The 26,835-nt window shown below is 40.6% G+C and overlaps 1 protein-coding gene across 1 annotated transcript in view; it reads left to right on the top strand.

Moving 5' to 3' along the window:
• Window positions 1-26,835, top strand: part of LOC311275417 (netrin receptor UNC5D-like) — a 188,949-nt gene continuing 162,114 nt past the window's right edge. Inside the window, exons 1-2 of the mRNA XM_084383965.1 lie at window positions 1-285; window positions 5,278-5,613. Of these exons, the coding sequence (XP_084240091.1) occupies window positions 5,529-5,613 (85 nt within the window). The 5' untranslated portion in view covers window positions 1-285; window positions 5,278-5,528. The remainder of the gene's footprint in view (window positions 286-5,277; window positions 5,614-26,835) is intronic.

The following is a 26,835-nucleotide window of genomic DNA, read 5'->3' on the forward strand; positions in this document are numbered from 1 at the left end:
TTTGCTGCTGGTCGGAGCTGTGCCGGTCCACACACCTGCAGCACATTGAGTATAATCAGCACCAGCTCTTAAACCCAGACCTTCCCTCTGCACACTGCCAGATTACTGTCCCCAGCTCCAGTGGTACTTTTTCACACTCTGTTTCTCTTGAGTTTATGTATTTTGACCAGTGTCACAGTGTGACCGGACCATACCTCAACCAGCTCCTCAACAACTCGCCACCCAGCCTCCTGCATCTGCCACCCCACACAACCCCGACTGCCTGAGCCAGCCACCTGTATAACCGTGAGTCTCCACCTGCACCACCCTGGGAACCTTCGGCCTGAGCTCACCGTCTCATCCTACCAGCAAAATCATTCTTGTGATCAATAAATCCACCTTCAGACATTTTTTTTTTTTTTACATTTAAGTGAAAGTACTTATTAAGGCCAATTCTGGCTCTCCAGCCATTACATTATTTACTTCATGATACATTAAAACAAATAAATGTCTGTTACCAGGGTAAATGTTACATGCTCCCTCTCTGCTGGCCAGGATGTGTCACCATGGCTGGTGATTGGCTTTCCTGCCAGGTGATAGTGGTCCGGCTGATTTGGGAGTATCCAATAAGAGGGGGATGGGCACTAGGCTCTTGCTCTCTCTCTAGCCTTGCTCTCACTGCAGTCCACCAGACAAGCAGTGCAGTCAGTCAGCCGAGAGGCTTGTTTATCTGATGGGTGCAGTAGTTCAGTTTTCGTGGCTTCATTTCAATTAGGTTTAGTTGCTTTGTTGGGTTAGGGTCGAGGGTTAACCCCAGTTCTGACGGCCCTGGTGGGTTGGTCTGGGAGGCTGCTCTTCTTTTGTTTATTTTGGCCGGCCCATCAGTTTGTTCGTTTTGTTTGATGATTGGTTAATTAATAAAAGGTACCTTCCTTTGAACTATAACTTGTTGTGCTGTCTTGTGTTAGACCTCACTTAAAGGGGGGCGTAACATAACTGGGGGCTCGTCAGGGACAACTAATTGAAAATTTGAGGTTTTTCAATGTGGTTTTGTGACCTCTAGTTGGTGGCTTAGTGGCAGTAGGCCTGTGTTGATCTGGATGTTTTGTGGTAATTTGTAGCCTTTCATGGCAGTCAGGTTGGTTTAGTTGTTCCTTTTTGTAGGGTGGAGGGTTAACACCAGTTCTGACGGCCCTGGTGGGTTGGTCTGGGTGGCTCCCTTTTGTTTATTTTGGCTGGCCCATCAGTTTATTTGTTTGTTTGCTGGTTATTTAATACATTTACCTTCCTTTTTAAACTACAGCTTGTTTGTTTATCTTGTGTTGGACCTCACTTAAAGGGGGGGGGGTTCGTAATAGTAAGTATAATTAAGTATTATCAGCAAAATGCACTTAAAGTATCAAAAGTAAAAGTACTCATTGTGCAGAACATTTTTTCTCTACACAATTATATATGACATCATAACATATGTTGCTGCTGTCGATGTTTACGGTTGATCTAATCTTAACTACTTCATTTACTGCTATGTAGTTAGTCTACAGCAATGCATCATATTGTAGAAGATCATCACATATTTTAGTTCATCTGTCCTGTGAGAACCACACATTTCTAAAAAGTGAACTTTTCATGGTGTCAGAAAATCATTTGCCAATCCGAGAGGGGTTTTAAATACTTCATTTAGCTGAAGAAGTGGGAGAAGTTTCTCAACCCATAAAACAACACTTCATAATTCAGTTTATAAGAAATCTTTATAATCAAAACATCTGGAGATACGTGGCTTTCACTGGACAGGAAGGTGATGAAAATCTGAAAAGCAATAAAAAAATAAAAGCAAGTGGAGTGAAATGTACAGGATTTGCTTTGATATGTTGCACACGTCATAAGCTACATACCGTATTGACATTTCTACAATACGTGCTATATTATGTTCATATTACACGTATCGGTGTGGAGGGGATGGTGGTGGAGCTACAGTCGAGAAGCCTGCCAAGCCAGTGACCACTGTTCAAGACCGTGCTTCCACATTTATAAGTTTGCGTTGCAACATTTGTAAACATGACGCCAATTCATACTTTTGTAGAGACCTCGAGGCAACTTCCAGTCATGTTTGTGACGGCAAAACGGGTATTTTAACCCGGAACGTGACCTTTTCCAAACCCTGGCTTTGTGTTTTTTGTGCTTACACCTAACCAGACCATAAGATCAGCACTGTCACAACATGTAATAGAAAACTGAACCAAAAGAAACAAAGAAATGTAAAGAAATGGCAACTGTTGATGGAGAGGCATGTAATAGAAATACTGAAGTAAAGCATAGTCTTACTTTAGCTCAGTACTTCAGTAAAAGCACTCCGTTATAGTCTACCTCTGATAGAAGCTGCAGTTCTAGCAGTCCCACACTAATATGACCCATAACTTATTTTCCACAATGGAGCACTTTAACACTTTCCATTTCCCATGAGCATTTTAGGGACAATATAACACAGTGTGAGGCACTATAGAGCTACCCAGCGCCATTTACTTACTCGTATTTCCTTGTCAATTAACAGCCCAGGCTTTTCATCAGACAAAACGCACGCATGAAAGGCGAGGTACGAATGTTTTTCTGCTGTCACAAATCCTTCTGCTTCGGTTATTTCAGACAGTGATCAGTTAGTTGAAGAGTGGAAGGGTTAGAGATCAGTGTGCTAGCAAGTAAATTTGTCATCTTGAGATTCTTGATGTTTTTAAAAATAAAACAGTCACGCTCGTTCGACAAAGGGAGAACATTTGCAGTGTCTCTCTGCTGTTCACGCTCTGTCAGGTATAGCTCGGTAGCCTTAAGGCCGTCCCAAATATTTAATGCAGGCTTTATGGCTCCCTTTAGAAATATTATCAAGTAGTTAACCTTGCCTGACAGGCTGACCCCAGGCAAGAACTCTGGGAAATGAACCACTACTTCTGGTCAATAGGGTAATTATGTCACAGAGAAGGTCAAACTGCAGTGATTTACATTAAAACACATATACAGACACATTCTGAAGAAGATACGCAACCATTTACTGCCGATAAGGACGTGTGAAGATGATTCTGTGTGGAAACTTTTACACTCCGATTCTTTTAATGTCATCACTAGAAGGCTGTATTATCGCAGCACATTTAAATAGCAGTTGATAACAGTGACTCATCATATTCCTACAGTAAGTGAGAACCGCAGCTCATAGCAGTTGAATTTAGTCAAGTAGTGCACTTAATGACAACTTTGCTACTTAATGGCGTGTTTCTATGCTATACTTCCTCTCCAATGTGTTTCTCAGGGATATATTGTACTTTTTACTAGAGCCTGACTGATACTCGAGTTTTGGGGCCGATACTGATAATAGGAAGTAAAAAAAATATTCAGCTGACATAGTACACACATTTTTTGCAACGATCCTTTAAATGTAGTTATCAAATACCTGAGACAAAGATATGTAAAAGATGGAGGCTCTTTATTGTCTTACATGACACCAGTGCACTAAAACAATAAACTTACTGGGAATTAAATAACTAGAAATAATCCCAAATAGTTTTGATGTATCAGGCAACATAAGCCGACACTGATTAATTGCGATAGGCTGGTATTAGCTGATTATATCGGTCGGGCTCTATGTTTAACACCAGATTCATCTGATAGCTATTAACTAGCTTTTAGATTAAAATTGTGTCATCAGTTTATGAAATATCATGCATTGCTATTAATTACTATTCATTAGTCACTATCAAAATTCAGTGGTGGAAAGTAACGAAGAACACTCAGTTAGGCTGCGTACAGCTTTTGATTTCATGCTTCTTTATACTTCTTCTCCACTTGTTTTTGTATTTTTAAATTAATATTTCTAATCATAAATGTTTTTATAAAGTTAGGATTCACATTTTATAAACCTATAATGGAAAATTGTGTTAAGTTAAAATCAGCACTGGAAAATGCCATTTACATGTTATTGCATTGACAATTATCCAGTGATAACTAACAAGGCAATGCTGAAGAAGCCAAACAGTCTGCATAGTAGGTACATCTACTAGGTAATTTAGCTGATAATGTCATTTTTTTTCAACGTTTTGTATTCAAGCCTTTTACGTAGACTGCTTCTTTTCCTTAAAGGGGCACTATGCAGTTTTGGAGAAGAAATTTAAACTCATAATTTTAATATTTACAATATTAATGAGGTAATAATACAAACTCAGGAATATTTATTTTTTTCATAACTGAATCAACAAGCTGTTCTCAGAGGAAAATAAGGCACAGAACACTGTTTGAAGCTAGAAAGGTGGCAGGGTCCGCCACATATAAACAAAGTCAAACGGTATGAAGTTGTGTTGTCCTTTAAAGGTCAGGTTGTTCAGTCATGAACAAGATCTTTCTCTTCTGATTAAGACGTCTTCCCCAAAACTACATAGTGCACCTTTAAGAATCCAAGTACTTCATCCTGTCTCTTTTTGTAGAGTTAAGTTAAAGTAAGTAAAGTAGAACTGTACTCTAAGGCATCTGTCAAAACCAGTTACAAGAGGCTGCACGATGAAAAAAACGAGGAAAAATAGAGTTAAAACAGGACATGATGATGATGATGATGATGATAATAATAACCCCAAATTTAATACACGCTGTACTTTACTTAAAGTGCATTTTGCTGATGATACTTCTGTAATTTGATGTTTTGCTACTTAAGAAAAGGCTCCAAATACTCTTCCACCATGTTCCCTCGGGACAAATGTGCTGCTGATCACTCCAATAAACACACCGAGATGAGTGAAACCGTTTGGGAAGTGGAAAAAAAAAAAGGCGCATTTAGAAATAACTCAACTCGGCTACTTCCTGCTTAATTGGCAATTGGACGCCAATCAGAGGCCATATGCTCATAGACTGAAGATGGGCATTAATTAGTAAGAACCTCATTTTTTTTTTTTTTCCCCAAAACAACGCCTCTGGCACGAGCTCCGAAGGCGATGACTTCAATGGGCGCGCTGGTGTCCAGAGAACAGGGCTTGGATGTGGTTGGAAATGTATTTTTTGTAAGAGAGAGGGAGAGACAGACAGATAATTGAAAGACATTTCTTTCATGTGATCATTACAGGCGCGCGCACAGACACCGGCGTGTGCGCACATGCACCCACACGCACCTTTTGTGGTTTCTCAACAGGTCCACGGGGGTTTGGACCAGACCCCTCTCTCTCTCTCTCTCTCTCTCTCTCTCTCTCTCTCACTCTCTCTCCCTCCCCAAAACACCCCCAAAGCAGTTGGCTCGCGCGCGCTCTGTCTAATTATTCCACTCTCGCGCAGGAGAGTGCCGACTGCCGAGAGCTCCGCACCGCTCTCCATCTCTCCGCTCCGCACTGCGATTCCGTGAGGTGACGGCTCTCCCGGCAGGACACTAAACCAGCTCATCCCACACACGCACGCACCTGGACGGAACCGTCGGGGGGGCACGGAGACGCGTTTTCTGAGGAGCCCCCGAGCGGACGACAAATGTTCGAGACCCGCGGCCGGTGCCCCCAGACCCGACGGGGAGGGAGACCAGCAGCAGAGCAGTGATGGGACAGTTTTCGGGAGGATGCTACCTGAGTTTTGGCGTCCTGGTGCTTCTCGCTTCGCGGGTCCCGGCCACGTCAGCGAGAGGTAAGAAACAGTCCAGACTTTGATTGAATGTCTTCACTCGACATCAAGCTCAGAGATGCAGCTTTTGTTTTATTTCAAAGCTGTCTGGAGCTCCTGAAAAGTGATATTCCAACCGGTGTGAGCGCTGTGTGTGTGCGCGTAAAAACATCTCCCAGCTCGCCCTTTCATTTGCTTAAGCAAGTTTTTTTTATTAGAAATACGCCACTCTCTGGCTGAGTGAGTGTTTCAGAAGGCTGCTGTATCTTTTTTTTTTTTTTTCCCTTGAAGCTTCAAAGTGAGGCGAGTTTTTACTTAATGCTCTATAATTAAGATAATTAGGAATTCAAAATGAGTTTGGAGAGCAGATTTGTTCAGATAAAAGCTGCACTCTCACATGCTGGCTGGCTCTGTCGCCCTTTGCCACGTTTTAATTGTAGTGGAAAGGAAGAGCATAGTATTCCATAGATTAATAATATGCCTTTTTTGTACATTTCTGGCTGCTGTAGCCTCCACATGTGGACAGATGCTGCCCGAGGGTCTCATTAGCCACATGTGTTGGTTCATTCAAGAAGTTGAAGAAAAATCTGTAAAAATCCGATGCTTTTGTAGCCTGTGGCTCTTATTTTGCTCACTTATTTAGCCTGAGCTATTGTCTCACATAACATCCAGTGTACTCCCAGGGTTGGTTATGGAGATGATTGCTTGAGGGCGACTTCTAATTGATGCTGGTTGCTTTGAAAGCTGTGGATGCGTTTTATTTTAATTCCTCAGGCACGTGCAGACATTTGATGGCAATAAAAGGTTAGTTGATACAATGAGAATGCAAGTGGTGGATGATACCGAACCAGTTTCATCAGCAGCGACTGTCTTTTGGGGATTTGTTTACCTCATTAGAGTTTGCAGTGTAAGCCTGAGAGGAGACTGCGATGTAATGCATTGTCTAAAAAATATTCTCCCTTTTTGCTGAGCGAATGGATCATCATGAAATCTTTTTCTTCCTCCTCTGGTGAATCTGTCCTGACCTATTGACATCCATTAAGCTCACATGGTCGTGTAACAAAGATGCATTTGCAAGTCAATTAGTTAACCAGCCCCGAGGTTTCCATTTCTGCATCCCAAGTTTTGAAATTAGCTTCAACTTATGCATAGCATAAATATTAGATTAAGCATATGTATCTTCAGGGCAACTTTGCATGTCGGGATCAGGGTTGTTGCCATTCTTATAACGTTGAGTATAACCTTTCCAAACTGGCTGTGCATTGTATTTACATGACCAGCTTTTCCTCAGCGGGTACATTTTCATGTCAAACGTTGCACGATACATGAAAGAAGTGGCCCCTGCTTGGCATAAAGAAAAAAGGAAAAACGGCAATGTTGTGAGTGCATGAAAGGAAAATGCCCCGTTGTGTGTTCACAAGCTGAAAAGGTATATGTTGTTATACATCTGGCAGGTTTTAAAGCGGGGCCTGCTCTTACGATGGCTCTCTGCAAGACTGTAAAATAAATATTTATGCCATGCAATAATATGGATGTCAACAGTCAAATACTTTATGCAGAAAGGAAATGAGATGGAATGGAAAAGGCAGACTCCTCAAGAAACTGACTAAATAATAACATAAAACATGCAGGCGAGACGAAGTTATGGAGCATGGTTGAATTTAAAAACTCAGTTCTCGAGCCTCATACATGTAGGGACCTCTGCAGATGGTGATTTAATTCTCAGTTAGTTGCCGAGTTGGAATTCAGCAATCCAAATTTATTCTTTATGTTTTGCAGAGACAGGACCCTATCAGCCATCTGCATGCATACGTTTGATTTAAAGGTTAGCACGTCGAGAGAACAAGACGTGACGTCAACAAACTTACCCCAGAGGAGAAACCATGGCTACAGGTGGATTCAGGGAGGAGATGCATTGATATGTTGAGCAGAGGCTGTTGGTGTTTGTAGTGTGATCAGTGGAGCAGCAGTGTTGGCAGTGAAAGAGTGAGCAAGTGCACCACAGCCTGGATATGTTATATGTTAGTAGTAAGTCACCTGAGTCATCCGTGTGAGAGCTGTGACTTTTTCTGCATGAGTTCCTCATCACTGGAAATCAATTTCTCTCTTGATCATGTTCAAAAACTAAGCTTTCCATTCAGAAACTGTCACATTATTTCAACCGAAGCTTTATACGCAGGGCTCCAGATTAATTATTTACCCAGGATGCACTGCTTTTGCAATTTAGGTGGACCCAATAAAACATTTTAATTTAACTTAACAAATGATGTAAATGATTGTGAATGGGAATTAATTTGTTAACAGGCAACTGCCTACACACCCCGTTGGTGTTTATCAAAACATATTTTTGGACATTTTTTGTAATCGGACCTGTTGAATTTCATCCACACTGGCGCAACCAAGAAAATGATTAGTCACACTTGAAAGATTAAGTAAAATAAAGCATGCACACTAAAGGCTTCTGCCTACTGAGCAGGCTCACTTCTGGTTTAGCCCCTGGCTAACTGGAATAGGGATAAAATTATTTAATTTCACCGCTCTTATAGACTTTCCAAATGTTATCAGACTGAATGGCTCAAATTATGATAGTGAAATGAGTTCATTTTTCACATTTCACAATGAAAGCTTATGGGAAAATGTGATGTAATTACACGATTTGGCCACTGCGAAAACTGGCTTTGAAGCCTGGTGCTGTTGCTGCAGTTTTAGGATTGAGGTGTTTTCAAAATAAAGGCGTATCTTAAAGATGATGTGGATTGATGCTTTCACTTTGCATCAATAATATCGGCTCGTTTATCATTGAACAGATGTATCGTTCCAGATCAGTGGATTACACACCTAGCAGGAAAGCACTGAAAGGCAGACACGTTGCCGACTTTGGTCTTTTCATGGGCTTTGTTGACAATAACAAAAATATAAGATAACACCACCCTATCCTTTAAAACAGCATGCTTGTAGGACTAAAACTAGTTGGATAGACTGCTTGATTTGAAACATCCGTTAGGTCTTAATGCTCTTTATAAGGTTACTGGGGTACAATCAATAAATGCTGTGAGTGTGCGGTGACACTGACATGACAACACTGTTAAGCCATGTAACTGGTCAGCCTCGAGCAAGCCAGGAGGAGAAGCACCGGCCTACCATCCTCCATGATAGATCCCTGATTGACCTTAGATAATCGTAGATAGTTAGGACGTCCACTCTGACCTTCCTGCTGCCAGAATGTCATGCAGGACGCTGAGGAAAAACATGATGGTCTTAAGATATTGTCTTACAATATAGGATTTATTTTAAATGTAGGAGTATAAATTTGCAAAAGCCCGTAGTGGCCGGGGCTTTGAGCTGTAGCACATAAATTGTACCTCCTGCTGCTATGAAACGCATCCTGGTTGTAGCAGCGGCCTAAGAGCAAAAAAACTCAAGATAGAGACAGAGAGAGTGAGAGAGGTATAAAGGGCAATGCAGTCTCCTCTGCCATGTTTTATTTATCCCAAAAAAATGACTGCCAGACTCTTTCTCAAGCTCCAGCTTTGATTTAACTGACATTTCACATGAGATGAATTCACGAGCACAGCTGGGCTGGTATCCACAGTTGTTTCTATTCTGTAGGAGATAGCACGGTGGTCATATTGCCCAGTTTCACTATTGCATTATTCAAAGGGAACCCATTTCTCTATCCAACGCACCAACCCCCCTCTCCCATTCGTATCTTCTCTACATTCAGAGGGAACAAAGCTCACCAGCAGCCAAACAAGGGTAGGAAATATTGTTGACAGTGAAAGCAGAACGCCACAAAATGATATATGGGGAAATGATGGCGACTGTTATGCACAGAAGTAAACATGCACACGCTCATTACAGTGATAAAGTGTGATGAGAGTCTGGGCTGGATGGACCTACAGTACAAATCAAACAGCTATTGTTTTTAGTCTATGGGATATTGAGAGTTTGGAATCTGGTCAATGGATAAGCTTTTGTACATGATATTCCCGGGAGAGGAGGGATTGATTGGAGCAGAATCCTTTTGTTTGCTCCAATAAAAAACAATGCTTTCATTATAAGTCTGCGGTTGATGGAGCTTCATGTTTTTTTTCTCAATTCCATTGTGGTTGTAGGTATATATAGATAAATGACGGTCCTTCCTCTGCTTTCCAATAAAGTTTTCATTCTTTGTTATATTGTAAAATTCTTGCCATGCAATTAGAGGCAGTTATTCCTGGCATTATATTGTTCAGAGTCAGCATTCGTTAGGATATCCCGATCCAGTCTTTTTTTTTTTTTTTTGGCCCCGATCCTGATATGAGTCCTTTTAATACTGGGTATCTGCTGAGTCCCATCTAATAAAAGTAAATACATATTCATGCCAAAGATGCTCATAAAAATAATTAAGAGGGATGTGCGTGATTGGTCGACTATCAAGAAATACATAGACATAAACGCACTGTTGATCAATATGTTTTTTGGTTAAGTTGAATATTGTCTACAATAAATGTTATTGTTAAACTTTTATTTAGCGAGTTGTCATGTTTCGTAGGATAATGTTCGTAATGCATGAACATTGGTGCCATACATTTCAGGGGCAGTAAAAGTGGAAAGAGTTGTCATTAACAGTTTCAAATAGTTCTCATAATATACAAGGACTGACCCAAATGACCAAAAGAGGCCTCCGACCTTCGCGGGTTACCATGGTAATTGACGTCAAAATCCGTATTCGAATGCTTCAGGGTTTTTTGTTTTTATTATAGAAAGGAGATGTTGCATCAGCTGCACAGAAAAGAGACAAAAGACTGATAAAGGGCCAGAATTGGAGCTTCTGTATGCCATTTAATTAGTCTCAAACCCCACACACATAAAAACTATGCATGTGAGCATGTGCTCTGCGTTGTCCTGCAAGTATGGGGCTGTATGTGTGTGTGCTCAACACTTATTTCTTCAATGAGGAAGTTGAGATTTGAGGGCAGGGATGGCATAGTGGCTGGTGTTCTCCCTCCTATCCTGACCAATAGTTACCATACCAATGAAACTGTGCTCAACTGTCTGTTTTCTGAGTGATTTCTTACTTATATTTAAATATACGGAAAAATGAGTCCATAGGAACGTCCCTATTATTTATACACATAACAGTGAATGATATGCAGTGATGATTAAATATCTATCCAGCACATTAAAATACCAGCTGTAGTCTATAAATTTGTCGGGTTGCAATTAACGATTGTTTTTCATTGTCCATTAATCCGTCTATTATTTTCTTGATAAAAAAAAAATGAGTTGTATGGTTTATAACATGTCAGAAAAAGGTGAAAAATAGAGATCAGTGTTTCCCAAAGTCAAAGAGGACGTCCTCAAATGTTTTGTTTTTTTCCCCAACCCAAAGATATTCAGTTTACTGTCGTAGAGGAGAAAATAAACCAGAAAATATTCACATTTAAGAAGCTGGAATCAAAGATTTTTTTTTTTTTTTCTTAAAACTTTTCTCAATCCAAATAATGGTTGGAAAGCAATTTTATAGCTGACAACTAACTGATCAAATGATTACTCACTGCAGCTCTAAAAGTTTTGCACATTACATTTTTACAAATGCTGAAGGTCCCGTGGAGCCAGAGTGTCTTAAAGGAGAGCAGCTGTGCAACAATAGCAGACTGTGGTGGGCAGCAGAGTACAATAATAAAAGGATTGACGTGTGATCGCGTTTGTTAAAGCTCACACCAATCAATTTATACAATCCCAGCTCGGCCTCAATACCAATTCTTTGTTATTGCGCTCTGGATATTGCAGCATGGAGGCATAGAGTTACATGCTACACAATGATTACATCTTCATCATTCAGCATCATTCATACGTGCTGCATGCATACCGAATGGTTTGCATGCAGGCGTTGTAATGTCGGCCTGCGGGGTCTGTGTGCCGGCTGCTGTGAGAATGACGGGGTGTCAGGTGTTGCCATTTCTCTCGCCTCCTGCAGGTTTGCCTCTCAACCTTGAGGCTCTCTGTTCGATGAGAGCTAGCATTGCTGTCATGTGTTTTCTAATAACACTGAAAGGTAAGCCTTGGAGATAACTGCCCATCCACAATGCACCATTCAATGCCTCACTGGCTAACTCAAGGGCATCGTCACAAAGGCAAGATTCACACCATACACTATTCACGTCAATGCCAAACACCACCCCCCCCACCACCACCGCCTCACCCCTTAGCTTCCACTTTTGTTTCCTCTAAAGCGCTTTTATTTTATAAATACCCCGTCCCTTCATCCTTTCTCGTTGTCCACTCCTCCGTTGCGATCCCCTTCGATGTAATTTAGCTTCAGAGGATTGTTGCGGTGACAAATGTTTTGGTTCTGGTATCATTTCTCAACTCACCTGACTAAAGGCGGAAGGAGGACTGAGCTCGGAGAGGCAGAACGAGGGAGCGAGGGAATGTCAGAAGGAAAAAAGTCGAGGGAGAGAGAAAGAAAGACGGATAGGAGGATTACAGTGCAGAATACTTAAGTATCTCATGTTATCAGTAACTGCCACAGCAGTTTGTCAGTAACAGCAAGCACCTGTCACTGCTCTCCCTGATGAATTAATTTCAAGAGTAATCAAAAGCAAATACATATTTAATGACTTTCAGATTAAAGCAGGAGTTCAGTGTTTGTTTATAAGCGCCCCGCGTTGCGGTGTTTTGACATGCAGATGCGACCGTGTTCATGCATAAGTTTTGGTGTTGTTGTGTGATATGAAATATGATGAAAGTTAATCAAAAAACAAACACATTTAGACATCAGCGTTGAGTTACTTTTTTTTTTTTTGATATCCTCTCACCAGGGAGACTTCAACACAGATCGCACTAGATGACAATATTGATGTGGAATGTATCGGAAACGCATCAAAAATGACAAATGTAAGAAATCCACAGTGGTGAACATGAACACGTGATTGATTTCCTTGTTAGTGTGCTTCAGATCCAATACTGCCCTCATGCCATATACATCATGAAACATAAGCTGTCATGGCAGTATGTACGGCAGCCATCAGGCATGGGAGCTTTGACATTGTCCATCTCTGATGTTATAGTGTGCAAACACGGCCACAAAATCTGATTTTGAATTCATGTACTTTTCCAAATTGTTGTCATTTCAGATGACCTGTAATGTCATTTAGGGAGGGAAACTCTAGCCCCCTCATGATTCGATCTGATTCAGAGGGCTATGACGCACTTATAAAATAATTATCAATATGTATTAAAATATTTTATTATATACTTTAATTTTATCTTTATGTACGACTACTTTTAAAACATAGGTACTTTTATATCTACCATTATCGGCCAATATTGGCCTATTTCAGATATGTTGGTTTTGGCATATGTCTTTTCACTTTATGACGAATGTGTACTGTGTTGCAGAGATATCTACTGCAGCTAGCATGCTTACCAGCTAGCCCTGACCCATCACAGTCCAAAGCTCCCGCGCTAACAATGTAAACATCTGTAAAATCCTTTATTGGTGTGTCTGGCTCTATTTGATCCATAATTAAACAGAGTAATTCACTACCATTTACCTTTGCTCACGCTCAGCCATCCTCATCAAAGATCAAGAAGCAGACTAGAATATAAACATGGCACACGTTTACATTTGTTACGTTTCGCTATTTAATTGGTCCAGTCCAACCCAATCGAGAGAACTGTTACAGCCGATGATGATGTCCAGAACTGGGTTTTAAAGTTCTGATTAGTAGCTTTTCTGCATCGAGACATTATCTTTCAAGAGGGAACCGTGCTGCTAGACTCATTTGTTCCCTTCACCCATCCCTTTTTAATGTTCTGGCTCTTCTTTCCTATATTGTCTTTGTCCTGTTTCTGTCTCATGAATGCTGCACTGTGGAAAGGTTGGTTAATGGTTGGGAAGCTGTTTGGCTGGTCTGTGCACATTCCTTACATCGAAACCCCATTTTTTTTAAGTGAAGTTGGCCATCCCTCTTCCTTTAGTAAAAGAATTCAGATAACACCACAAGCTCCGGCGAAGAACTGTGCCCGGCTATATTTCATGCAGCCCTGTCAGTTCTCAATGGCCATTCGGTGCTTTTGTGAGCGTCAGAGATGCGGGATGTGGTTTAAGAGTCCCTCTTGACGTATGAAGCCTACATAATACCTGTCTGTAGTCATGTGTGACTGTAGGTTGTAAAAACAACAAAGCTCTGTCATTCATGAAATAAAACAGAAAGTGGGAGTCCATTTGTCTTTGAAGATGACTTCTGAGTTCCTCAGAAGAAATGTTCGGTCCTGCAGACAAAGGGGAAATATTCCGAGGCACTGTTAAGCTCGAACGCATTAAAGTCAAAGTTGAGCTCAAGTGATAGCTAAAAAAGATGACTTCCATGCTTTGTACTACAGTGAACTCGGCACAAACAGACTATATTAAAGACTAATGCGTTTTTCTTTAATCCAGATTTCATGAGCCTGTAAAAAAGAGATTCAAAAAGACACAATTACCTGCTAATAATTGGTCATTTTTATCAAGCTTCCACATCCCTCTGTCAAAGTCATCAGCAATCATCAAACGATTTTTATTAAAACCGTTTTAAAATTTGAATTGCTTTATTTATTCTATGAAGTTGTTATCTAACTTTCTTGTTAGAGTTTCTTGGTTCCTGTCATAATGAAATAACGTGTTACTGAAGTCTACTTCAATGTATTTTTGAGCTATACAACATCTTTTTTACAGGCCTAAAAACAAACAGACAGATATAAGGGATGGCACTTTAAAGCCATATATTTACATTTGCATTTGTAAAAAAACATTAGAGCAAAAAACAGAAGAATGCATGGTAACGATTCATCTCATAATTGAATAAGCATTGTAATTGCCTGTCAGAACATATTCATATGTATCTTGTGTACTGAACATGTAGTTCACTAACTGCCTACATCATGTCTAGAATGCATTATTTCACCATGCTGCAGGTATCGAATCAAGAGTCTTGCTTTGGCAGGAACATTTCATTGGTTTTGGGCAGAACAGCATGTTTCTCGCTCAGCACAAAGAGTAAACTCCATGGGACAAGAGGCACACCTGTGTTTGGTGGAGCTGTTTGATACCACGCTGTGTTTCGTTACACCTATCCTCTCTATTTTCCTTCGCTGTCTCCTCCTTTTTGTTTCTGTCTGGCAGTGAAAAGCAGGACTTGTTTGAGAAAGGGGTTCAAAGTTCACTAAACAGTCTGTGTAGCTCATCTCACAGCTTGACTGCTGTATCGTCCCCTCACAGCCAAGATCGGCCAACACTGGTCAGCTGTCCTTTCCCTTCCTTCCCTCGTGGCCTGCTCGGTGGTAAAACGTCGCTCTTCATGTCATGTTGTTACTTCTTGAAGTATCTTCAGCTTTTATTATTTTCATAGCAGCGAATCTGGCTACATGCTGTTGATTGCTGTGGAATAAAATAAGAATATTTTTTCATTTGCACCCGTTCTAGCGTAAGCCATTACTTATTGCTTTTGTCCAAATTCGTATTAGTATTTGCGTCTGCGTAAACTCCTGTAGTCTTTGATTGATGGTTGGTCATATTTGCTCGATATGAATTCAAATGAGAAGCAAAATTCTGTTTGTGCTACTGATTTACATTTAAATGAGAATGAATTAAGCATTTTAAAGCATTGAATGTGGGAAAAAAATGTGGATATAACAAATATCCCATTCTGTTTACATTCTTCCAGAGCAGTGTTGAATTCCTCCCTTCTTCCGTATTGACAATGGTTAATGACTTGAACATTTGAATTTAAATGCTTATCCATACGTGAGGTTGTGTGTTTTCTCCAGCTCTCTGAGCACCGCTGCAAGGTTATGCATGTGTAACTTTGATGAGGTTCCCCTTCAGCCAAGGACTCCCCTTTGTCATTAAGATAGATAACATCTATTCTGTGCATCGATGTGGCTACATTCATTTAAAGACTACTTTTGTTTCACCTCACAGACAGCAGAATCAATAAATAGCTTTGCCTATTTAAGCTTCATTTCATCTTGGCTGTTTTAGATCAACTCAGGCCCAGAGCTGAAGACATACAGCATTTTTAAAGCTGAGGGATTCCATATACACATATCTTAGAGTAAAAAGATTTCCGTTGTTGTTATGTTATCTTTATTAATGCATCAAATTTCTCTGAAAAGACCAAAACCAACAATGAATTTATCCTAACGAGTATTTCTGTGAAGCCACTGTCTGAACTCTGTATGGCTCCAAGCTATAGAGCTCCACTATCTTCCAAAAACTATTAAAAACACATTAAACAGCCATACTGTGGCACTGGGTGATGTGCTCCTTTATTGCAATCAACACTGGGGGGTGTTGTTTATTCCAAAACAACTCCACTGCTCGGTGTTGGAGGAGATGTCATGCTGGTGTACCCGGTTCTATATTTAAACTGCATTCAATGTTTCCCGCTTAGGTTGATTTGAGGCAAGTGCACTAAATTAGGGTAAATGTTTGGGATGGACCCCTGAAACTGACCCCTACAGAACTCCGGTTGGAGAGCACAGAGTCATCAGTTGGATTTTAGCTCTTTACTTGGACAATTCAGATACTGCAAGTAGTACAAACGGTTCAGCATAGTGGTGCATTATTAGTTTCTGAAATGAGGCACGAAGGTAGCTAAGATAGCTAGGCTAGCAAGTTAGCCTACCCTTTACGTCCCTTTTTTTTGGTTAACATTCTGAAAACAGGGCTGTGGTGAATAGTCGGCATCACAACCCGACTACCGTTTTAGCTAAATCAGCATCATTAGCATGGATAGTGATAGCATGGATATCAGCAGGGACTTTAACACAAGGTCTTCTTGTGTATTGAGGAGCTACAGACTTTATTCATGGGCAAACTGTAGCCTGCATGGTAAAATTACTGACACTAGACAACTTTACTGCTAAACCTTCCCTCTCCTCTGCTGGACGTCTGTCAATCAAAACAAAACACCTGCTGTCTGTAGCGTGGGATCATTGGAGTAGTTGTCTTCATTGTTAAACCACCAACATTGCTCATTCACATTACTTTTCACTACGTTCGCAGACTTTCTTCCTCACTCTGACTCTCCCAGAGCAAATATTAACAGGCAACCATGAAACACTGTTACCTTGAAAAAGAAAACACCGATTTCTTAAGATTTAAGATGTGAAAGAGAAATATGCGTACAAGAAAGATAGTTGTTGTTTTGGGCATTTTAAATGCACATCTTTAAATATGACTGGGGAACGAGTGGTATCTTAATGAAAATTCAGTTTGAGAGTTAACAAAAGCAATAGAAAATATACATCAGTTGAATAAAAGACATTGGACCGAGTGATTCAGCTGCTTGAATAAAGTGCCCATCTGTACAATAAACCTTTATACTGAATGATGCAGTTTGCCATAAATCACTTTTGTAGCGGCGTCGGCTTGTTGTCAAAAGTCACGGCAGAACTAGGTGTCACACGCGGCGTATTAGAGAGATATGTACAGTATTTCTGCCGGATGACTCTTGCAATTGTCATCCTGTCGCGCTCTCCAACCAGAGCGTACACATGTACCGACAAGATCCCTATTCAAAGCGCTGAATTGGAGAAGCATCTGAAATTGAAATGTCAGGTTGAAACGAACATGCCTCGAATTAGAATGCGGAAACGGAGAAAGACAAGCTATTGTGCAGCAGCATCTCGTGTTGACATTTTTCTTTGCATTGTGTTTACTGACTGTATCCAATACCTCGACACCGGATCGGGTGAGAGTGAAAAGCACTGCGTTTTCCACAGAAAATGTTTCAGCTTTTCTTCTGTGGAGTATCATAATGAGACTGCGGTAACGGTCTCATTCTCCCGCACCCAATCGGTTATCTCGAAGATCTGCTAATGTCTAGGTATCCTTCTCCTTACCCAGTGTATGTGTGTGTTGTATAGCTGTAATCCAAAACAAGGCCTGATAAAATGAGAGGATAAAACCCAATTACCCAGTAGGCAGTCCTGAGTCATCTCCCATTTGTTCCAGCCATTTTCTCCTCTGTCTACTCCTCTTTATCTCGACTTGTATGGTTTACTCAAAGACCACCTCTGCTTGTAATCTGTGGGTGAAAAGAAATAACGATTAAAAAAAAATGTGAAGAAGAACTGAAGTGATAGAGTGAGCTAATCGATGCCAAGCGGCTTGCGCACGGGGATTCTCTTTTCTCTCCAGTATAATCTTCCAATGTGATTGTGAAGTTTGTGTGTGCCCGGTTTCTGAGGGGACCAATTAAGGAGCGGCAGGGCAGGAGCCTGAACTGCTGGCTCTCCTAATAGCCTCCAGGCTGGAGTGGCCCTGATCCATAGTCAGTCGATAACACTGGCCTCCCTGGTCTCAGCCAATGAATGCCAACAATCAGACCCGACGTTGCGAAAGAAAAATAAGGGTCAGGATGGAAAAATACACTTGTATTTAAAACTTTATTCATATTTGTTTTACAGTAAAAACGTTTTGGACGCTAAACTGATGTCACGGTTAATATACCACAATTTAGCCGAAGATGGCCAAGTGTGAGACAGACCGAGAGCAGCAGGCTCGTGACCTTTGCAAAAAAATTGAGAGCAATTGCCATCTTTTTTGAGCCTTAAGTACACTGTCTTCGAGTGTGTGGGTGTGCGTGTTCATTTCTCTTTGTCGGATTCGGTCTCTCTTATGTCCTCGTTGTCTGTTGAATGCCGTGTTTGTTGTGGCCCTCACATACCGAAGGGAGTGTGCGGCTGACATTCAGCTCCCTCTGTGCTGACCTACAAGCTGTATGATAACCTACAGGAACAGTGGGTTTGTTTTTCAAGGCTAATGGAGAAGACTCCCAAGACAGAACAGAAACCGGTGATGTCATGACCCATCTCGGAGGGATTCTGTTCACTCATAGCGTTTTCCCTCGATGGGCTGCAGACCGTAATGTAAGGTGACTGCTTAAATTTAATCAATAGCCACAGATATCATGTACCAAGTTCTTTAAACACACAAGGCTTTGAATTAATGGTCTATGTACAGTTTGTTCCTGTTGGGATGCGCTGCTCTACATTATATGTGCAGAGTTAGGGTATATATGTATGTAATACGTAATGTAATATTCTGCTGGATGACTGCTGAGGAAGAATTGCTGATGTTGCTTCTTCATCCCATTTTCAAGATTTCTGTAGCTGCTTCTATGACTCAGGACGAGGACTGATACATGAGAAGGGAAGAGAAAGGGAAGATTAGTGGTGTCATGATTCTCCAAATCTGAACTGAGCGACATGCCGAAGCATCCTTGGGCAAGATGCTGAACCCCTAAACTGCTCCTGATGCGCAGTTGGCACCTTGCAAGGCAGCCTCTGCCATCAGAGGGCCCTGGATGAACTGGCGTCTCATCCAGGGGGGTGTACCCTGGCCTTCGCCCTGTGAGAGCTGGATTTGGCCCCAGTAGCCCCGCAACCCCCCGAAAGGGGGGGATAAAAGCAGCAACACCCCGCGACCCCAATAGGGACATAGCGGAAAGAAAATGAGATGAGATGAGATGATTCTCCAAATCTACGATTTGATTTGACTTGGACTCGTATCTGGATTTTTAGGATAGGTGTAAAACACAGTCCATTCTTTTGTTCAGAGAAACATACAGCACATTTGAAAAACTACTTAACAGATTGTCATGATAGTTGGTAATCAAGTCCCCCAGAGCATATAGACCATGATACTGAATTTCCGGCTGTTTTTACAGATTCTTTCTGCTTTGAGTTTATAAAGGATTTTACAGAATCAATCAGATCCTAAATCTTTCTTTTCCTGTTTCGATTCTTCACTTTCAGCCATTTTCCACAAATGTTTGCACACAACGCTGTGATCTTTCTTACTAGTGGCAGTTTTCTCCAGCAGCACTATTCATGTAAAATCAATTCCCACATTGTCACTTGCTGCTTGTGCATAGAATACAATATAAAATAATATGATAAACATTTGGAAGCTGTGGTTTTGTTGTGCTTGAGAGAAGCGCTGCTTTGAAATCTTTGCCGGGTTTCATTTTTATTTCCACCTGTCTCTTTTCACCGTGATGAATATGGGCACATTTTTGCAAGTCCATTGTTCTTCGTACTGTGTCATTTCTTTATAGCAGCCCATTAGCTCCTTCAGGGAGTATTGACTGTATTACCACACTATTTTGTTAACTGGCAGGAGACGCTGTCTACCTTCCTCTTACATACTGAGAATACGACAACCAGTTGACAGAAATGCATATTTATATAAGGGTTTGCATAAAGGCAGTGCAGAAAAAGTAGACCCTTGTTTTCTGCCTCATATTACATCAAATGAATTATTGAGGAAAGGTATATTGCCGTACTAAATGCTTTGCTCTGTCAATGCTAAATGTCGATTGCCACAATATTAATAAGAATCACTTAGTGTTTCTGTGTGTGTGCTCTGCAGAGACCAAGAAATGCCATGTGGTCTATTTGTGTTTGTAGCTGCTGTTGATTTGTCTTCATTTATTTGTTATCATATTTCCACCCTGTATCATCACCGATTCATCTCAACTGACGCCCCTTACCTTCATTCGTCTCTTAAAATTGTCTCGCATGTAAAAATAGCTTCTGATCCCTGCTCACTGAGTCCTTTTGCATCTGCGACAGAATGTTCGCAACCATCAACCAAACGTAAGACGCAGCAAATATTAGTGTTTATCAGGCATGTGTGCACCTGTGCATTGTTAATATTATGAGTCAGCAGGTTTTTATAGTGTATATACTGAACAAAGTGCACGCACGCAATCTTGAAGCGACCACCAGGCTGTTTTCTTTTTTTGGCCCTTCATCCTCCCGTCTAGATATTTTCTCCAGTTGCTGAGTTGCTGTCTTTCTCTTCATTTACTTTCCCACCATGTGACATCATATTGCTTAGCTACTTTGCAAAGGTGCACAGAGCTGCATCTAATCGTGTGCTCCAGCTGATTAAAGTGGTAATGGACTGACACTTTTAACAAAGTTCAAAACCAATTCTTAAAGCAGAGAATTGAAGGCATACTGCTTCCACAGATGCCTGTTGTAAATGCCGTTTCTCACACTTAAGCCACAAAATAAGTTGTGCCTTCCAAAACCGCCTATATGGATGTTCCTCAAATGACTCTGATGAGCATTTTCTGATCTACGATCCTATCCAGTTTGGTTACGTTTAGATAAATTAACATTGTATTTCTTATGCTTTTGCTACTGAGCGAGTCATTATTCTCACAAATGAGGTCACCAGTCACGTTGACATAAACATAGTTTGTATTATTGGACAATTTTTGCTGTCATTATTCAAGTGAGGACAGTTTCTGGAGAACATTTCTCAGATTACTGTCATTCCAAGACACACAAAACCGCCGCCAAAGACTTATTTGACCTACACCGTATCCTTCTGTTGAGGTAAGATTAGAGCAGAGAATATTTGGATATGCTTATAACTGCCTGCCAAATCCTAAAAAATAAAACGTGCACTGTTTCAGCAGTGACATTAGCAAAAATTATTGCAGTGTCATTTCCACAGAGGGGTTAGCATTTTGGACAGAAACCTCCCAAATCAAAGTACCCTATAAAAAAGTTTTATATACATGAATCTTACTGCTGTCTCTAAAAGATCATAGTAGGATCTTAGTAAACATCTATTTATCCATCTATCTCTTTGCATACTTCAATGCTTTTTAAATTAGTTTTTTGCTTGTACTGTAGGAAAGCAGTTTGTTGAAGTTTGGTAGAATGGCCCATAACCGTTTCTGTACATGTATGATGTCTTATAAGACAAACTGGCATTCAAATATAATCAGATATGCGACCTTATGAGCCTTAAATGAATTCTTTAAGTCTCAGACTGTTATGAAAAATATTTGTCTTTTGTTCTCACCAATGTTAGAGGGCTTTTAATTTGAAATGGCTATAGGAAGGGTTGAATCTGTATCAGAAGGAGGCTTAATACTAAAATATTTTTGCATGTAAGATGGATAGCGTAAGCTGCACCAACCTGTTACTAATGAGAGCTTCTCTCTTGCAGATGCTGGTCAGAGTAGTATTGCTCAAGGGATAATCGGATACCCTGGGGCTACTGCTAACTAGCTCCATGATTCTTGCTACTTCTTTTCACCTATATTTCAGTTCAGTGAGTCCGCATGAATACAAACGCACTCTTCCCTAAAATGTCCCGTCAAACAAGACAAACAAACGGAGGACCAGTTTGGTTGAAGTGATAGGCGACCGTCTTCCCGACTGCTGAGTTAATGCAAAGCAGCTGTGATGGCAGGAGGCTCATCACAAGGCGAGAAAGGTGATTTACAGAAGCGCGAGACTCTCTGAAGGTCTTTACTGGGCAGCTGTGGAATGAGAGAGGCTGAGAGGACAATACAAGAGACAAACACAATAATAAAACCTCTTCATGTTACCATGAAGAGGTTTACAGATCCAGGGCCCTTGTATTGTGCATGCTGGCTTTCTTCCCATGCTCTACTGGCACAGCTGAATAAAGCAGAGCCACCATTTATGTTATCAGTTACACCTGTGCTTTTTCCTGCATAACAGGACAATATGCTGGAGGAAATGTCTATGTCTAAGCTGTATTTTTTTCAAAAATTGAACGGTTTAAGTCGAACAGGCTTGAAGCTATCTGAAATAGGCATACCAGGTCTATTTATTTTCTCATTTATTCAGCCCATATTTGTGAGTTTCATTGGAAATATATTAGAAACTTGTTAGTTGTGAAAATCCTGAACAAATGTTAAAATGCAGTTAGCATAGAAATGAATACTATTTTCAGGCAGGATTGTATGAGAAGCACTTTATATGTCAGGGACAGAATGTGATTGGCTGTATGAAAATGTGAAGATAGCTTTGTCGTAATACATCGGACATCGTGTTCCTCCTCTTTGCAAGCTACCAAAGATAAATGACACAAGGTGTAAAGAGTCACTTATTAATTACACGTTACACAATTGCACTGTAGCTGTGTGGCTTGTTAATGTAACACGAGAGAGAAAAAAGATATAGGACTTTTCATTTTTATAAATTATGCGGTAGGAGATCACAGAATACAAAAAGGACACAAAGCCGTAACACAAATTCAAAAGATTTATTCCCTCTCTGCTCAAAAATTTTATTTTTCTTATTGTTACTTCTCTTGAATGTTTGACCTCGCTGTGTAGAGTTTGATGGAAAAAGGCTGTTTTAACTTTCATCTGCTGAAGGTGAAAAAGTAGAAAAGTTTCTCTCGGCTCACCTGAAATCTAAATTTAAAGTGTCGACATGCAAGCGTGTTTGGAAGCCAATTGAGGTTCAGTGTGCAACTTGCATTAGTTTGATATGGAAATTTGGAGCCTCCAGTGCACAAACACTGAGAATGGACTTTTCTTTCAAGCACTAGAGGTTTTTTATCAAGCTTCTACAATGAAAAATATTCACTCATATTCTTAAAGTCTACATTTTTCAGTGTGGAAGAAGGAGCAAATGTAACTTTAAGATTTTGTTTAAGAACTGATTGACCTTTTTAGATATACGAGACTCATATTTCTTATAAAAATAGTCTTAAGACTTCCAAATAAACCCTCTGATTAATTTTGGAAATCTTGACTTATTTCAAAGCTGGGTATGTAATGCCAAGTGTCTGGAAAAATGTAACTATGTATTTGGTTTTTTCCCTATGGAGCCTTGATTAAAATATATACATATATCCCGTCATATTAAGTCATGAGAAAGAAGTCATAATTATGAGATAAAGTCACAATTAATAGGCTTTTATCCACCATATTTTATAATAGGCTGGCGGAAAAGGGCTTCCATATATCCTCGTATGTCTACTTGTGAGGATGTGCTGTAAGTTTGCAACAATGCAGCAGAATTATTGAGTTAGTCATAGACATTCAACTGAAACAGACTGTAGAAGAAGAAAACATTGTGAATATAACTAAATATATAATAAAATATTTATTGCTGCCTTTTTCAGACACAACTGCCAAAACCTGTATTACCTAATCAGTTCTGCCAGGACAATAAAATGGTGAATAAAACCTTTTTGCTCAATTTTATCCAGCACAGACATAAATTACGTAACACATAACAAATTAGAGCCAACTTGCCTGAAACATCCTCGGTCTCTCTGCAGCCTTTGCGGTTGTTAAGGACAGGCAGCAGCAGTGGATGTGAAACTGCAAACTGGTGCTGAACAATTAATGTACATATTTTCTGAAACTCAGTAAGTGCAATACCCAAAAATCGCAGGAGCAGCAATTTCTTTTTGATAAAGGTTAAGCTGTGTCACAACATACCGTTATAAGTGAATTATCACGGTGCTACAGAGATGCCCCAGCCTACAAATCATATTCTCCAGGTGTAAAGGAACATGTTTGTTTGCTACAGACTTCTTCAGTGAAAATTAAATGCAAAAAGAAAATCATGACTCGTATAGCAAATGCAATATCTGTTAAAATAATCTCTCTTTGCTCATTCAGCTCTACTGCAAAAACCTGTTGTCATCCTCAAACCTGGCTGAGTGAGAGCGCTGCTGGCAGGTCAAAAAGCAAAGCTCATTTCTCAGTCATCCTCTCTTGCTTTGAACCATAGCTGTTGGATCAATCTGTTTCTGAACCAACTGGATCTTTCCTTATTTCACCCCATCAATTGAGCACAGTGCTTTGCTTTTGCATTAAGCATTCCTTTTCATCATTGGACACACCCCCTTCGGCGTAGCGTGTGCGCTTTGGATTTTTTTTATTTAGAAGCGAAGGAGCTTCTCTGTTACCAGAACAAACAAAATGCTTCGTCAGACTCTCGTTTTGTAGTTTCCACCTTGTTTCAGCGGACCGAGAGCAGGTCATCGAATAACTCTCGATTCATTCATAATTCACTGCGACTGCACCACAATGCTGTTTCACTCTCTCTTCTACACTCAAGTCTGTGATATCAGAGCCCTTCTTCCTTCGCTTTCAAATGGATGGCATCTCTATAAAGCATGAACCCATCTGGTTCCATTGGTCCTCCGAGCTTCTGAGCTGCTTCACCAGAGGAGGATATAGGTCTTATTTATTTATGTAGGTGACCTGGTTCTCATTGCCCAGTCAAGAAAATGGCCTATGTTCTCGTCTGCTTGATAGTACCAGTATTTTTCCAAGTTTAGCGGCCATGTTAGCCGTGCTACAGGACACGCAATCATTAGGAATGTTGTAAAGAAGACACGTGGGTGTTTTATCTTTATGGTATTTTTTTCAAAAATATCTCGCATGTTGTGATTTCGTACAGCTGCTACCTTGGCCAGGTTGCTCTTGCAGAAAAGTTTTTCATCTCAGTGGGACTTCCTGGCAAAATAAAGAATAAGAATAAGATAATATGTACACTATATGGGCCAATGACAAGTGGCAAACGAGAAGGACTCATGTTGACACGAGAAGAGTTTAGAGGCAATTCAGTAAGACGGTGACATCTTGTTAGAGTCAGTCTGGCAGACAGGCAGCTCAAAAAGAAAACAGGCAAACAGGATTCTGTCAGGATGGTATCGCAGCAATAGTTAATAGGGACCTAATAGGGAGACGAGGAACAGGTGTGCAAGCAGGTGGCTGAATCTGATGACTGTCAGGGTGGGAAAACAGAACAGGGGCGGCAAGTGGGCAGGTGAGGAATAACAGCGTCCTGAGGGAGAGGGAGACGGGGCAGGCATCAACATGACACTTCAGACCGGGCCGCACTAATGTGCACGGCTCTGTCTGAGGATGTAACGCAGGTTATTCAAAGCAAACCTGTCAGTGGATGAAGGGGACATTAACCTCACTAACCGCTCCTGACTTGCTGCTTTTGTACCTCATCTTAAATTTGACATTTCCGTTGCAGGTTCTATTATGTGCATTTGCAACTATATTAAGAACATATTGGGATATTGGAGCTGGACCTCCAGGAAATTCACCTCATCTGTAAAATAAACATAATTCTCTTCTACGACCGTGGCCGTAGCAGCACACAGGAGAATTTATGATGAATAGCTTTTCCGTAAATACAAAAACGGAGGCACAGATTGCTCGGCTGGTTCTCTAATGTACCTGTAAAGCCAAAGCTGCTTAGTTGATAAATGCGTTTTGATTAAATTTCATCCTAGAATTAACTCTATATTGCCATTGTAGTTTAATTCAGGAACTGCATTTTCATTTGTGTTTTGCACAGAGTAAAGAATGTCCAGAAGAAATCGCATGCGTAACTTGCAAATGCCGAGATATTTCTGAGATGATTACGAGTGTGCCGCAGTGTTTACCTTCTTTTTGTGCTTATTCTGTCAGATTTAATCCTGTTATATCAGATATAATTTTCCAGACAGTATCTGAATTTCAAATTTTACAGAAATGCATGCCTAAAAGCTTTGATCCCCCTGCTCTGTTTCCTCCTCCCTCCCTCTCCTCCGCAGGTAGCGGAGCATTAACCTTTTGCCAGTGCTTCTAAAATGAGGGCTGGGGCGGTGGGAGTCTGGTACCCTTACAGTACACCCCCCCCCCCTAATCTCCACTGTCTCCACATCTTGCCACTGTGAACCTTCTCATTCAGGCTAAAATGAGGGCTCAAGTAAAGGTGGCTGACTTTGATCAAGAGGGCTCTCTCCCCAGTAACAATTGATGGCAAACACACAAGTGAAAAGTGCTTTATGAGCACAGGAGAGAAAATGACACCTGAACGCAGCGGTAAAAAGAATCTGGGGTTTCAGGTGAAGAGCTGCTGTTTGCGGCCTTAAACTTTGAGAGCTCAAACATTTAGAGCACATTGTGTAATCCATTTTAAAGCCAGTAAATTGCTTTGGAAAAAATAAATGCTTATATTCTTGTCCGAGAGTCATCTCCCTTCGCATTTCAGACGGTTTAATTAAGTAAAGGAAATTAAGTTCTGTCATACTGAATAGAGGCTATGGGCGTCTAGCGGCAGTAGCTTTTAATTTGGCAAGTGTCATGGCTTCATGATTGGATGTGCAAGACTTCTTCTTAAACTATTGTACCTATGGACACACTCATTTAACATGTTCTCAGCCAGCCAGACTCGGGGTATTGTACTGACCAGTTACTGTAAAACATACTCCTTATTGTAAATAAAGACTTTCCATCATTCCTTTTAAACCGTCAAAGGAGACTGACCCTCCTAAAAGAATCAAAGCATCAGTATTAATATCAGCATGTGACCACACAAATTATGTGGAGTGGATGGAGTGAAAGGATGGATCAGCAAAATATTAGTCTCGTTTGATTTCCACAGCATTGGCAAAATGTCTGGCCACACCGC

The sequence above is a fragment of the Pagrus pagrus genome, assembly GCF_965226575.1.
Source record: "Pagrus pagrus genome assembly, chromosome: 19".
Lineage (NCBI taxonomy): Eukaryota > Metazoa > Chordata > Actinopteri > Spariformes > Sparidae > Pagrus > Pagrus pagrus.